This window comes from Apodemus sylvaticus, chromosome 21 (assembly GCF_947179515.1).
Source record: "Apodemus sylvaticus chromosome 21, mApoSyl1.1, whole genome shotgun sequence".
NCBI classification, from domain to species: domain Eukaryota; kingdom Metazoa; phylum Chordata; class Mammalia; order Rodentia; family Muridae; genus Apodemus; species Apodemus sylvaticus.
The window spans coordinates 52487397-52503799 of NC_067492.1; the positions used below are offsets into that span (position 1 = coordinate 52487397).

Here is a 16403-nt window from a genome sequence, read left to right on the forward strand (position 1 = left end):
CTTAAAACTCAAAGGAATTACATGAGCACAGCAGCCTGCCTGTGCCCCTCTCAGAATCTCAGTAGCCTTGGGCTGCCCTGGCCAATCCTGACCTCTTGCCTGGGGTCGTAGCAGGGATGACCTCCTTGGGAGTAGCTCCTACCCAGTGTCCAGTGGGAAAAACGCTTGCTTCCTCGTTTCTCTGGGATTCACTTGTGCCTGGTGGCAAGTGTGTGGCAAAAATCTTTGTGTAGGCTTCTTTTTTCTGCCTACAGGATTCCTCCAGGCTAAACCACTGAATTCAGATTTGTGTCTCCAGGTTTCTCCCAGAGAAACTCACTCTGTTCTATAGCCACTAGTTCATAGTGTGAAATTCCTCGCCTTCCGTGGCCCACGTGTACACAGAGGCTCAAAGCATGCCCTGTAATATTTCACACAACATCTTAAAATACATATTTGCGCAAGACTAATGGAAAACGTTCAGGCTATATTTCAAAGTCGTCCTGATTAAGTCATCTTGGGCTCTTTATTGTGCAGAGTCGAGTTGAGTTAACCCCAACTCCTAGAGCAAGGCACGGTTTGCATCACTGACCTTTTGTCTGTCCCTTAACTTTATGTTCATCTTCCCTCCCTACGTTTATTCCTTTCCATGGCCCACTGGCCCTCATGACCCAGGCATCTTTCTGGCTCGACAAAGCCAAGACTGGGCGGCACCAGCATAATAGGAATAGCACATAGCATGTCCCTCCCGACATTTTCAGAATGACACCCCTAACTGGACTTTCCATTCTCTCAGATCCTCACCAACCTTCGATTCTCCTTGAGTTGCAGATTTCGTGCCCTCTAAGTCATGATTTTGTGCAAAACAGTATTAAAGTCCTTCTTGGAATGCTCACAGTGGAAGGCTACAGTACACTCTACACAATCAACTCTGTCGTTCAGGAGCAGGACACTGTTTTGTGATTGAGACCTTTTCTGATTATCCCGGGCTGCTATCATTAAAGCACACACACACACACACACACACACACACACACACACACACACATACACACACACACACATACACACACACACACACACACATACACACACACACATACACACACACATACACACACACACACATACACACACATACACACACACACACACACACATACACACACACACATACACACACACACACATACACACACACACATACACACACACACACACACACACACACACGCGCACACACAGAAAATAAAAGCTCAGTCTTAAACAAGAACATTTTACTAGTTATTCATTAAAAATATGGGCTTATGAATGTAGAAAGGCTAAGTTATTGGACAAAATAAAATTTTATAAATCTATGAATTAGGTATTAGGAGTATAGAATGGATGCTCCATTCAAATATTAATATCATTTATTTTTATTCAACACTGATTACTCTGAACATCTAAACTCCATATTGCTATTGAGTGAAAAGTAGCCCATTTCCTATGTTCAGATGCATTGCGGAATATTTGCCATATTTTCTTGGTGTTGTGAATCAATTCTAGGTCCCATGAGGAAGGCTGGGCTTTACCTTTAAGCTGTCCCCTGACTCTGGATGCTGGTTGACGTTGCAGAACAGAGAGCTGGAGGCCAGTCTAGTTACATGGCCAGGTCCAAGCTAGACCTGCTACACAGAAAGGCCCTTATTAAAATAAATGTTCCATTATTGTTCTGTTATAACTCCTTAAGGACATATACTCGATCTGTCCAACTTTATAATGGCAAAGCCTGAACCATACACTATTTCTCCTCACCCATCAGTCATATAAGTTTACTCCAGGTTTGGTGCCTCTTCGTTTTCAGCCTTTAAAGTGATGCGCACCAACAGCTGTGCCTTTGTGTCTTCGCCTCCAGGTCTGTCACACAATCTGTCTGGAACCTTTCTTGCTGCTTAGAGCATCCTCATATGCAAACCCTTGAACTTTAATGTACGTGCCTTGTGCTGCCGTTCAGAACAGGCTGTTAGAGACTTGATGTTCTTTCTTTTTCTTCAAAGAGACAAATAAAAACTCTTATCCTTCTATTTCTGTTTATCTGCTCTCAAAATTAATATCAGAATCTTTTTGTTCTCTTTTATAAAATGGGAATGTCTGGAAGCTAAAAAATTCAGCATTTCTGTAAAGAGTCCATAGCAGCAATATTTTAAAAAATGAATGTGTAAGACAATCATAAGGTATTAGAGTGGTTAATTAGTATTTTAGATATCAAGGGAATCTAAAATTATTCATGTTGAAAGCACAATGTAATGATGATATGGGTTCACGAGAGAGGGCAGGCTGAGAAGCTCAGAGATAACCCAGGGCTTTGAGCTGGCCTGTTCCAACATTTACCTCATCTTCTAGAGCTTGGGAAGGAGTCAGTCCTGCAGATCCAAAGCTTCCAGATCTCCATGACACAGGATATCTGCGAGGAGTTCAGGTGAGAATCCACCAGTATTGATAATGTGATGGAAACCAGAGGCCTTGAACCAGTGATTCATGGCAATGAACATTTGCAAAATGAAGCAAATGTGTGAGCAAAAGTGTGTACTGTGTGGCACACCACAGCTTGCAAGGAGAGAGAGGATATTTTGTGGGGTGGTTGCAATGGTGGAGAGTGGATACAAAGGGAGATGAGTGGGTTTGGGGTGCATGATATAAAATTCACAAATGAAAATTTAGCTAACAGATCATATTCAAAAGTTCAGTTTCTCAGAAACCTCAGAAATGTCCCAATGGGAAAAATGCTCCCTGTACAAGTGTGCTGAGAGACCTAACTTCAGATACCCAGTCCACAAGGAAAAAGCCAGACATTGAGAAATTGCATGTAACCTCAGTGTTCGAAGGCAAATCCATGGGTTTGCTGGATGTCCAGTCTAGTAGAATTAGAAAAAGCCATGTTCAGTGAGAGACCATTTCTCAAAAAAGTAAGGTGATGACCTATAGAGAAAGACCCTGAACAGGAGCTTCTGCCTCCTCCTGCATACACCACCCAGCTGTGCCCCCACAGTGGGCGCCAGCTGTGGTTTTCATGATGGGGAGGGCAGCTGTGGCTCTACGTCTTTTGCTTCCTCCTCTCATTGTGTCCAGATGCCACTGCACACCAGGCTGGGAGGATGAACAGGTGGGGTTCCGGAGGATCTCGGTCTGGCTGGGAGTGAGGGCTGGGAAAGGGGGGGAAGGCCTTCTCAGGGGATCTTAGTGCTACAGCTCTTCTAGGTGAATGCCTTCTCTGATGATCTTCAATCAAACAGTTCTCTTAGGTTGTCTTCGCGTGTGTGCATAGCTTTATTCGGGTGAGCCAGGCCTATGTATAGCTTTTGAAGAGGGGGAAGGAGTTTTCAGGGTGAATGATAACCATTGGCTAGAGTTTGAACTTCTGTGAAAGCCTCATTTTTGTGAACAGGAACCCCAGGTACTTGCTGGCCAGGAAAAGAGGAAGCTTGTAGGTCTGCTAAGGACTACCAAACCCACCTCAGGTAGAGAGCCCAGGGAGTAAGAATCCCCAAGCAAAGTCAGAGAAGAGGAAACCCTACTGGTAAAGGGAGTCCTCCATTTTGTGGGTGGCTAGTGCCTGTCAGTTCACTGGCTACAGAGGCCGTTTGGATTATACTTGCTGCTATAATTTAGTCCTTCTTGGATCTCTCATGATTTTGACGACTAGATGTAGCTTTATGTTAATAATAGCAAACAAACTAGCTCCTCACCCAAAGGCCACAGATACCTGTTCAGTTCATTTTATAAAACCAGGCTTTACTCTTCTAAAGTTCCTAAGTCTCCTGTGGAGGCACCATTTACCTTGCTGACAGGCTTCACAAAACAGATACACTCACAAAAGAAGTTTAAAAATGGTTCAGATTTCTTTTCTCTCTATGCTTTTGTTATACTGAGACTTCAAAAGTTCAGAGTCTTAACATTAATCAGTGGAGTTCAGATAAGCTCTTTAATCAACTTTTTGAATTCCCTTTGGTTGTTTTCTAAGTATAGACAAAAAAGTGCTTCTCATTGTGCTGAAAAAAAAAACAAAAAAACAAAACAAAACAAAAAAAACAAAAACCCTCTTTCCAATCTATTATGTCCAACCTTTTGGACAGAAAAAAAAGTGTTCATGCTTTTTACTCTAAATCATTTTGGGAGCCTTAAGCTTTTACTATGACTCAAAGGTTTGAGTCTACTATTTGTTTCTACAGTGTGGATTTCAGTGCAGATTATAAACAGTGGTAATGCTAATATCTAAAACTTTGATCTCTTCGTGATAAAATTTTAAAAAATCACGTAGCTTTAGGGAGCTGATTGGAACCCAGTTCTTGCTTGTCAAAAGGACTCTATAAGTATCCCTAAATCTCCCCACCTGCCTATTCCCAAGGGTGGGATTGCCCCCTTTCCTTGGTCTTGGGATTCCCTTCCCTGAACTACCAGGACCGTGGGCCTGGAAGTTTCAAATGCACATCCAATATAAATTTTTTTTCCCCTAAACTCCTTCTGTTCCTAGTCTATGTTGGGGTCTAAGAGTTGCTCCACAAACCACAGGAACATCGACCTCAGTCAGACAGGGATGGTTTATTGAACACACGCCCTAACACTGATCACTTCATGGACATGGTTCAGAATTGGTCTGGAGCTATGGCAACAAAAAATCTTTTTCTGTCAGCTTATAAAGGAAACTCACAATGAGCTCATACGCAGATGCAGGGAGTGCTGCCCGGTGGTCAGCTGACTGCAGTCATTTTAGACCTAATGCTTCATATTGTCCATTAACTTGATGGGTCCTATGTAAAGCTTTGTGGAATTTCTTAAGATTAACAAACCTCAGGACATGCATAATATAACACGGGTGTGGTTAGCATGACCCTGCTCTAAGTCATTTCTCTGTGTCAATGACTGGCAGGCATGCCACAGCATCACTATGAAAGAACTGGCAGGCATGGAACAAAATGGCTACAGCTATACTTGTGTGTGTGTGTGTGTGCGCGTGCGCGCGCGCACGCCACAACACTCTATCTATTCCAACAGATTTCCAGTCTAACGAAGACAGGAAACTGCTCCCAACACACCAGCCCTAGATGCTTCTGGTGGAATTTTGACCCGCCTGAGCCCCTGCATCCTAGACTGCTTCAAGTTTGCTTGCACTTTGCTAGTCCCAGGTAGTCTCATGGAATCTGGACAGTGGGTGCAACACATGTCCTCCAGCCTGTCCTGTCTACCACGCCAGCCTTCCCGGCCCCTCCCCCGGTGATGATGCCCGGATTTCAGCAGAAAGTAGCTATTCAAGACATCATGTTGCCCCTTTATCATTAACAAAGTGCTGGGATGTTAGCTCTCAAACCTAAGACAAGTCTCACTCAGTACCAATGGCCCCTCGCAGCACCTCACCCTGCCCCTACACTAACCTCTCTCCAGGGGCTGGGCTTCACCTCCCTCCCCCAGCCTGATCCCTGTAACTCAGCCATTATGGCTTCAGCAGTCCCTTGGCCTTGATCCAGGCCACCTCTTGGTGGGCAGCTCCTCTCTTGCTACGCCTCTCCCTTTCTCCTTTCATGGTCGGGTTTTGTGTGCTGGCCATGTTTGGCCTGGACTCTGTTTTCTCCCCTACAGCTACAATAAAAATCTTCCCACACTTTAGGATCGCTCAAGTCCTCCTCTCTTTATTTCATTTTTCCCCTTCACTTCCAAAGACATAAATCCAAGAAAAAGAAAACAAAAAATGCAAACATTACTTTCTGAATCTATTGTCAGTATTGAAAACCACTGTAGAGTTTTATTCAAGTAAAAAATATTCCGAGGGTTACATGCCTCATTAGTGAGGAAACTAAAAATCTTATGATTTGATAGGATCTCTTCTGTGCTACAGAAACATCAGTAATTATTATAAAGTTACCTGGTTTGATGTTTCAGGAAGGTGCTATCTTTTAATACAAAGAGAAGGCCTAAATTAACCATAAATCAGGTGCCTTTCCAATCTCCAAATTATTAATACAGATTTTCTGATAATTTTTTAAAAGCCATTTTGCACATCAGGGTCTCTGGAAGGCATTGTAGTCATACACTGAACTTATGTCTGACATAACTGCTAAGTAGTTTTGAACCACGTTATTTCCATGCAGTTCAGAAATAAACCTGTTTTTTAAATGGGGAAGTTTCATTACTTTCTTTTTACAGTGCTTTCTTAAGGCTTGTCTGATACTGGGTATTCTGGACATTTCTCTATTTAGCATCACATATGAAGTGCAAGTGCTGTTTGCATGGTAGCAGGCACGTGTGTGTGTGTGTGTGTGTGTGTGTGTGTATGTGTGTGTATGTGTGTATGTGTGTGTATGTGTGTGTGTGTATGTGTGTGTGTGTGTGTGTGTGTGTGTGTGTGTGGTATGTGCAGTACACTGGCAAATCAAAAAGGACTGAACAGCAATGGCTTGTGGAACTGGGGTCTGTGGAGTTGTCGAGGATGCTGTGAGAGGGCGGAGCAGAGGGACGACAATTCTCCCAACAGTAATGAAAGCTTCTGTGTCACGGAGGAGAAAGGCTGCTAGACCCTGGCTCACAGAGGCACAGCGCAGGCTGCAAGGTGAGCCAGAGCTCACTTGTCTCAGGCCTTAAGCAAGGATTCCTAACCATAGGTAAAGACGCGTCCCCTTTCATCTAATTAAAGACACGGCTCAAATCCTTTTTGGGGGAATGCCCTTTTTTTTTCCTCAAAGAAAAGTTATATAAACACCTTTACACAAAATGCTGTCTTATTTTCATTATAAAAATGGATGCCAGCCAAAAGATAAATGTGTGTGTGTTTTTTAAAATTCATAATTGAGGAGATTAGTAAATGATAGTTAAGAGAAAAATAAGAGCAGAGTTGGTGCGCTGACTCAGTGTGGAAGACACTTGGCACCAAGGTTGATCATCTGAGCTCCTCCCTGGGAACCACAGAGTGGAAGGACAGAACTCACTCCTTTAAGTTCTTTGACTTCCAAACTCATGCAATGGCAGGTGCACACACAGGCACACATACACATACACACTCATATGTGCGTATGCACACACACATGTGCACACACATGAGCATGTGTGCACACACAGTATTTTTTGAAAAGGCGTTATCCATGGCAGATAGCGTCACTTATTAAGGGGTCTCAGAAGGAGCTTTGCTCTCTGTATGTTGGCCCAGAGTTTACCAGAGCATGCACGCCCGCCAGACTGGAAAAAGCTCAAGGGACGCTCTAGGGAGCTGTGTGCAGAAAGAAACTAAACAGGAACAATTATTAAGACTTATTTCCTCCTCCCAAATTTTCTATCCGTGAAGTGTTACAGAAATAATAAGTCATTCTTTGTGAGGAATGACTTTTATATATGTCTTACATCTGTTAGGGTTGAAGGATAAATAAAATTTCACTACAGTTACTTAATGAAATCCTAAGAATGCTTTATAAATATGATTAATATCCTGTATTGTTAATGGATATATATCAAGCAAGTTGTAGGTTGCCAGAATATTAATGTCACTATTTTTTTTTTGGACATACGGTATATACTTGCATTCTTTTTATGTAATGCTACTGAGTGATGATGGAGTTATAGGTCAGCCATGCATACAAGTTAATAGCTTTCTATGTCATCACAAAGATTCCAACATGTGAACCATAGAGATGGTGACATCAGGAATGTGGAATAGTTAAATAAGATACGTACGATGAATCCTGCTCTATGAAAGCAAATGAAATACCAATCTGACGAACTTTTCTTCCCTTGTACATATTTTAAAAAATACTTTACTATATTTACCCCTCTGTATGTATATATAGTGTCTGCAAAGGCCAGAAGATGTCCAAATCCCTGGAGCTGGTTACAGGTGGCTGTGAGCCACCCAGCATGGGTGCTGAGAACCAAATCCAGGTCCCCAAGCAAAATGCATTCTCAACCACTGAGCTCTCTCCTTGCATAAGCTTTCTATAAGACCCAGTAGAAATTTGTAATAAATTACATTGTTACTGAATAATGGAAACCATATTCACAGAATGGATAACTGAATGAAGTTGGTTTCCAGGAACTGTTAAGGTGAATGAGGTTTTAGGAAGGAAGGAACAGCCAGACAAAAGGCTGAGGGGGCACTTCTTAATTTTGGGGGTTGCAATATGATTGGTTCAACTTTGCAGAAAGTCTTAATTGTGACTTTTAGTAAAACCCATTTATCTTTCAAAGAAATACTATCTAAAACTCAGAATTGCATTTTTTAAAATCCTTGATAAGTCAAAAGATGTGGGCCAAAGGGGATTTCAATTCTTAGCGCCCAGCGGGGGGGGTGGGGGTGGGGTGGGGGAAGGAAGGTGGGGGGGAGGGGCTGTCCTCTTGACAGTCAGGGTCCATGGCCCTTTTACTCAGTGAGTAAAGCAACCTCAGCTTCTCTTCACCAAATACCCTTCTGTCGTTAATATATACGTCAGCCTTAATAAAAGCTCAGCTCAGCTCAGCTCTATTCTACCATTCTGGAAGGAATGAGAAGTACCAGGAATTTAGTTCGTTCTCTGTTGTTATATCTGAGCACCACAGAAGGTTTTTGTCTGTTTGTTTTTAAAAAGGACGGAGATTTGTTTGTCTTAAGGCTCTGGAGCTGCATCTGGTCGGGACTTCTGTCTTAATTATAACACAGTGGAGGGCCTCACACACTAAGACAGAGCAAACACACTACCTAGGGTATCTCCCCTACAGTACTGTTCTGACCACCACGGAGACCTATCACTTCATCTGAGTCTAACCTTCTCCTGAAGCTCTCACCGGCAAACACTAACAGCATATGGCTTTGGGAATTAAATCACTAACAAATGCATTGTAGGGACACCTCTAAATCTCAACGTCCAGCAAGGAGTTCTTATCTTAACTGCTATTGTCATTCTTGTCAACACATTATTTAGTTAGATATACTAATAATTTATAAATAAAAGTCTCTAACATTAGCAAAAATCAGCAGAATTATTGAGTAGGAATATTTCTTTGAAAAAGATACAACAGAATCATTAAATAGAGGGAGAAATGTGTGAGAGGCTGAGTACAGAGGGGGAAAAAATACTAAAATTTTGAAGATATTTCAGTTTAGAAGATAAAGCCCAAGTGGCTGGATAAAACCCTATAGTTTTAGTAATACCAACTGTGATCACAGTAGGATGTCTCTTAGGGGTTCCAAGACTACGCAGCTGATAAGGGAGCACCCGCACTCCTCCCCTCCAAACATAGGATGAGACACTGTCACTGGTTTAAAGCATGAAGATAATATTGAGAGGTTATTGATGAGACTGACAGAGTACAATTTGCAATGGACCAAAGAGAGGACAGAGACAAACGCTGCACAGTTTCTATCTAGCTGTCAATCATCTGTCACCTACCTACCTCCTGCCTATCATAGTCATCTATTGTCAACCATCTGCGCGTCTGTCTGTGAATGGCAGGAAAGAATCAGGGGACAGTTTCAGAGGGAGGGGACCAGCAGGAATGAGCAGAGCGGCGAAGTTCATTGATGCTCGTGTACGGCAAGGCCGTCTTTTAACCTGTTACTCTGTGTGTTGATTTTGCTGGTCAGTTCTGTCTGACAACGTGACTCAACCTAGACTCGACTGGGAAGAGAGCCTTAACGAGGACGTGTCTAGATCAGACTGGCGTGTGTTTATGTCCGTGAGGGTGAGGACTGACATGCTAGCAATGTAAACCTGATCAAGAAATACCATCAGAGGAGGAAGAGGCAGGTCAGCACCTCCTCCTGATGCCATCAGTGGGGTCAGATGCTCCCTAATTTCCAACTCCTGCCCTTCGAGTGGTCCTTTTGCCTCTGTGATGTCTTTAGTTTCATCCCATTCTGCCCTTTTCTTATAAGATGGAGGACTTTGGAATTAGAGCCACACCCCAGTCAATCCAGGACAGTCATCTTATCTCAAGGACCTTAAGCTGATTATGTTTGAATTCACTGGTTGCAGGGATTAGGGAATGGCTGGGGGCTGGCACCATTTAACCTATTATGCTTGATAGAGTAAGCCTACTTATTACTCCCAGAGGGTACATGAAGTAATTGAGATGGAGCGAGCTCCAGGGACTTGCCCAAGGTCACCCAGATAATAAGCTGTGAACATGAGATTCATATTTACTTCTAGAAAAAAAACCCACTTTTCTAAAAATAGTTTCAAGAATCCTCCATTTGGATGTCGAATATAATTTTTGTGATCCATTCTTTACTGGACTTTCTTATATCACTGACAACACAGGATGCACCAGAGTTCCCACTTAAAGCAGTAGTTCTACAGTTAAATTAGTCACATCTTATAAGGCTGTTTACTGCACACTGTATTAATTATCTTTTTTTTTCAGAGCTGTGACAAAATGCCTGACAAAAGGGGGGAAGAAAGGTTCTGGCTTATGGTTTCAGGGATCTCAGTCTGTAGTGCTTGCCTCCATTGATCCTGAGATTGTGCACAGAGAGGCAGAGCGTCACAGTAGAGGGTGGTGGTGAGCAGAGACTCACCTCACCTCCTGATGGGCAGGAGGCAGAGAGAGACAATGATGGAGCTCAGAACAAGGCAGAGCAGGAGATGGACCCCCAAAACACACTTCCACATCTGGAGACACCTACTTCTCGGGATTTATTTATTATTTATTTATTTATTTATTTATTTATTTATTTATTTATTTATTTATTTATATGTGTGTATGTGTGTACGTGCCACAGCACACAGGTGAAATTCAAAGGTCAACCTTGTTATTAGGCAATTATTTCGTACCGCATGGGTTCTAGGATCCAATGTGTGTCTTTGGGCTTGGCAGCAAGTGCCTTTGCCAGCTGGGCTATCTCATCGGTCCCTATTATTAATTTTTTATATTATTTTTTTTACATTTGTTAAGGTTTCCTCTTTGTTTTTCCTGTGTTGTTGTTTTGGAACAAGGTCTTACTCTGCAGCCCAGGCTGGCCTGGAACACCTGGTAACCTTCCAGTCTTTGAATTTCAAGTATTAGCATTACAAAGGTGAGTGTCTTTGTTAGTATTACTATTGTTGCTCTGAAACAAGATGACCAAGAAGCTAGTTAGGGAAGAAGGATTTGGCTTACACTCCCACAATCCATCACTGAAGGAAGTCAGGACAGGAACTCAGGCAAGAGGCAGGAGCTGAGGCAGAGGCCATGGCCTGTTGCTTGCTGGTTTGCTCCCTTTGGCTCGCTTAGCCTGCTTTCTTACAGGACCCAGGACCACCAGCCCACGATGGCACCACCCACAATGGACTGGGCCCTCCTACACTGATCACTAATTAAGGAAATACCCCACAGACTTGTCTATAGCCTGATTTCATGGAGGCATTTTCTCAATTGAAGTTTCTTCCTCTCAGACTACTTTTGCTTGTGTCAAGTTGATATAAAACTGTGCAGCACAATGAGTCACCATGACTGGTTCAATCTATTTCTTCAAAGTTCTTGTCTATAAAGTTTCTACTACCTCCCAAGTATGACTTTGGATCACCAACTCTTAGCTAGATATAGTCTATTAGTGATGGAAGAATATCCACTATCCCATCTCGCCCTAAAGCCCCATCTCTGAACATTGTCCCAAGGACCAAAACATAGGAGGCTTTAAAGGGATCATTTCATATTCAAGCAATAACACATGTAATTTATAATAAAACTTTTTTGAAATAACCTTAATGTCCTCCTATAGGAGGCTAAATCCTCCATGGTCCAATCATATATGCTCATGCAACCCTTTTAAAATAAAACATCTATAATTACACTTGATATTTTCTAAGAGAGTAGATCTTGCGTATCCTCAGAAAAATAAGGTGAGTTATAGGATAGATAGTCTAATGAGTTTGGTTGTGACAATCACTTTCCAGGCTACATGCATTTCAAAATACCACATAGCCTGTTTTGCATATTAGGTGTTTATCTGTTATTCACACCTCAGGGAACCTGTAGAAATGAAGACTAAAAGTGAGACACGCCCGAACTGCTGTGAAGAAGTTCACGCAGGGTCCAGAGCTGTGTAAACTGCGAGTGTTTCATGCATAACTAAAGAACACATATTTATACACATTTATATGTGGAGCATATATGGGGGTGTTTTACAAAGAAAAGGCATATATTTGTAACTATATTTGTCTTTGAGAAAAAGAATTGTGGAGGCAAGTGTGGGGATGGAAGGGAGATTCCCTGTTGTAAATACTACTGTGTTTTTTGAAGTTACCTTGCTATAGATACAGCAAAGGGGGATAGGAATAGAAAGTGAGAGAAAGAAAAAGCTATGAGCTAGCTGCTGCTTCTTCTTCTTCTTCTTCTTCTTCTTCTTCTTCTTCTTCTTCTTCTTCTTCTTCTCCTTCTCCTTCTCCTTCTCCTTCTCCTTCTCCTTCTCCTTCTCCTTCTCCTTCTCCTTCTCCTTCTCCTTCTCCTTCTCCTTCTCCTTCTCCTTCTCCTTCTCCTCCTCCTCCTCCTCCTCCTCCTCCTCCTCCTCCTCCTCCTCCTCCCCTCCTCCTCCTCCCCTGCCTCCTCTTCCTCCTCCTCCTCTTCCTCCCCTCTCCTCCTCCTTCTCCTTCTCCTCCTCCTTCTACAATCTTGCTATGTAACTCAGGCTGGCCTCTTCCTGGAACAATCCTATTTCAGTTTCCTGAGGCTGGCATACACCACCCTGCTTTACAATTTTTTATCATCTTCTCTTAATACATTTTGTCTTTCCTCAGACAATTCATTGCTTCCAAAACTATATTCATGTATGTGTGCACACACATGTGCATTTGTGTGTTTGTATATGCGTGTATGCATTCATGTGCACCATTCGATCCTCATCTTTGTGTGTTTTCTGCTTATAGAAACCCACTGTTCCACTGTACTCCCGTGTAACCTCCCATATTTTCAATGTTGGAACCCACCCCCTCTTTCCTTTCCTCACAAGCTACTCTACACTACTCTGAATTATGGTCATGTTTCTCAGTTGGTCACTTTCATTAAGTTAGCTCCTGCAGGAAAGTATGCATCTTGGGGGTCTGAATGCTCTCTGAGCAGCAGAACACAGCTTTGCTGAACACATATCATTGACCAAAAAATTTAAACGGAAAAGCTATCTAGGAAAATCTACGTTTTCTATGATGACCAGTTTCAAGGGAGCTAGAAAATAACATGTGACCAAAATACTTGAATCCTACTTAGCATAAACATCTAGAGAAGCAAGGAGATCTCAAAGCTAAGCACTAAACCTACACTATACACCAGTAAGGTGAGTGTGTGAGACGTTAGTGGTTAGGGTGCTACATTTTATAGCCATTACAGATGGCGTAAGGGAAGAAAACTGAGTTCACTCCTGGTGAAAGCACAGCTCTTGTTGTTTTTACTTGTGTAGACAAGTAGAGCGGACCTAATTACACACTGTATAAGCACAATTTTGTCATGGAGTACATGTGTCAAAGATGGGGACTATCAGCCGTTCACTGTTCCTGCTGCATGTGCCCTCTCCAAGTCAATGCAACTCACACTGGAATTTAACAGATGCCTCCTCTCAAAGAGAATGGTCTCAAATCACATTATAAAATCACCACTCTCAGTGTGTATTCCTCTTTCATTTAAAACTGTTTTCCCTTGTTCTGGGTGAATGGCAGTGGAGAGTCATAGCACTCCATGTGTGTAACGCCCATGTATCGTAAAGCCTTTCATAGCAATTGACAGCATCTCAGCTTCAGGAGTCAATGGAACTTGTTTTTTCAAGCTTTTAGAATATTGCTATTCAGTTTTGATCTCCACTAATAGACACACTGAGGGCAGGTGCAAGCTATCTCTCCTGATCTTATGATAGCATCAGCTATTTTAAAATGAAGTAGCAAGGATTAAAAGTTTGCTCCGACTTACTGTTAGTGCGGTTTCATATTCTCCAGAAGCCAAGTGGGCCAGGCCCAGGTAGTAAGAAGCCTCTCCTTCCATGCTTCTGTCATTGCCTGAAGTGAGGATGTAGAGAGATCACCATGGCATTTTGGGGATGGACTCATCAAATAAGACAAAATAGCCAGTCACTCTTTTAAAAACACACACAAATAAAAACGATCCTTTAACCATTACAAGACAAGCTCTCTTTATCTCTCTCTTCCTCTCTCTCTCTCTCTCTGTGTGTGTGTGTCTATATGTGTCTTTCTGTGCATTTGCAAATGAGTGCACGAGACTTTAAAATTTATACTTATCTCAAATGATAGGTTAAGATACTTTAGCAATATAATTTTAGGGAGTTTCCTCTATACACATAGCACAGTATATATATGTTGCACAAGTCCTAGAATGTTTACATCAGTCAGGCACGTGTAGACCCACAGTTGTCTAGCATGGACAGCTTCCATGAAACAATGAGGAACAGGTAACAGCTTAACTGGACGCACACGCTTGCGGCACCCATGTTGCTGACAGGACACATGGTTAACAAATGAAGACTGCTAGGTCGGAGAATACACACACACAAACAAACAATCATACTGTAATGCTATTAATTAATACAGTGTGCTATAGTATGGTCTGTAGTACCTAATTATGCAGGGGCGGGCACTCACCAAAGAGGAGGCGGGACAGGTATATCTACCCATGATGCTACACTGTGAAGCAGCTCGAACACGCAGGGGACACAAGGATCTAAGACCGTGTAGACTGCTGCCTAGCTCAGCAGTGGGGTGCTCCTGTGGGAGCCACCCCTGGCACACTGCATAAATATGTGAATGAGCGGGTGAGCTTCAGCTGGCCCTCAGACATGGCAACGTCTCCCGCTTGTTCACTGGACTGAGCTGTGACAGAGTGAAAACAGCTGAGCAGTAGGAAAACATCAGTAACGACAAAAATGGACGTTATACCAAAATGTTGGTACGGTTAGAATGGAGTGATGAACGGGCCAATGGGATGGAGACAGGAAGTGGGCCTGTTGGATGAGACACGGTGAGGAGTGTTCTGGTGGACACCGCGAGGGAAAGGGATCATGGGCCAGCGAGGACAGGAGGGCAAAGCAGGCTTCGGTTGCTAATGCGTTTGTTAGGAAGACGTCACTGAGAAGACAGTATCCACAATCACGTGGAGTTAGAGGTGTGGGGCAAAAACAAGCGGGGACCTCACTGCTACGTGGAAATTAAGCACACTTCTGAGTAACGACCACGGGGCAAAAGGAAAGAAACCACAAGGTAAGTACAAAGTACAGAACTTGGTGAGAGGAACAAAACTGAAAAATGCAACCGGCAGAAGGAGATAAATAGTTAAAATAATAAAGTGACAGATAAAGTAACACAAACACACACAGCTTACTTAGGAATGCTATAGGTGCCAATTGCTGTGATAAAACACTATGACAAAAACGTGGGAGGGATTTGTTTCAGTTTGTACTTTACATCATGGAGGGAAGTCAGAGGAACTCAAGGCAGCAAGTCAAGGCAGGAGCTGGAGGCAGGAGCTGATGCAGAGACCATGGAGGAGTGCTGCTCACTGGCTTATTCCCATGACCTTATCAGTTTTCTTTCTTACACCATCCAGGACAACCTGTCTGTCGTGAACTGGGCCCTCCAGCGTCAATCATCAATGAAGAAACTGCCCCACAGAGTTGTCTCCAGGCAAATGTGATTTTCTCAGTTGATGTTCTCTCTTCCCAGACATCCCATGTTACCAACAGTATCTGAACCTAGCCAGCACGGTAGCCATATACATCTATACCTAAACGTAAGAAAGATGTTTTCCTCACTAGCCAAAGAAGATTGACAGAAACAATGAAAAGAGAGGACTGAGTGGAAAGGAAACAGAGGAAAGAAAGGCAGCAGAGGAAATCAACCAATCAAACTACCAATCATAAAGTTAACAAAACATTAGCTACACCGACCACAGCGTGAAAAGAAAAAACACTCAAATGGAATCAGGGATGAAAGTGGAAATGACTACAGACAGACCTTGACTGTAAGAGAATTCTGTGAATATGTTTAAACTATCAACTAAACTTAAAATTAAAATATCCCAGGAGGATACAAACATTGGCATTAACTGAAGGAGGAGGGAGAAGGAGGAAGAGGAGGAGAAGAAGGAGAAGGAGGAGGAGGACAGAGGAGGCGGAAGAGGAATCTCTGATACAATAAACAAAGCAACTGAATACGATTATGACTGCAAACATCTTACTAAGAAAAGTTCAGTCCCAGCTGCCTTCATTGAAAAATGGATACCAAATATGTTAGGAAGAATTAGCACCAATCATCTAGAACTTCTTAAAAGAAGCACACAGAAAACATTTCTCAAAGCATTCTGTGAGGTCAGTCTTACTCTGAGACAAAGACATCACTAAAGATCAAATCAAGAAGCCGTAACAACCCGTATTGATATAGGGGGGAAATTACAAACACAAAAATCTAGCAAAGCAAACCTAGTGACAGAAAAAGAATGGTAAATCATGATCAAGA

At 42.6% G+C, this 16403-nt stretch overlaps 1 protein-coding gene across 1 annotated transcript in view; it reads right to left on the reverse strand.

Annotated features, from left to right (window-relative positions):
• Ttc29 (tetratricopeptide repeat domain 29) overlaps nt 1-16403 on the reverse strand; it is a 173862-nt gene that overhangs the window by 92268 nt on the left and 65191 nt on the right. The window contains exon 6 of the mRNA XM_052167098.1: nt 13849-13934. Coding sequence (XP_052023058.1) covers nt 13849-13934 — 86 coding nt within the window. The remainder of the gene's footprint in view (nt 1-13848; nt 13935-16403) is intronic.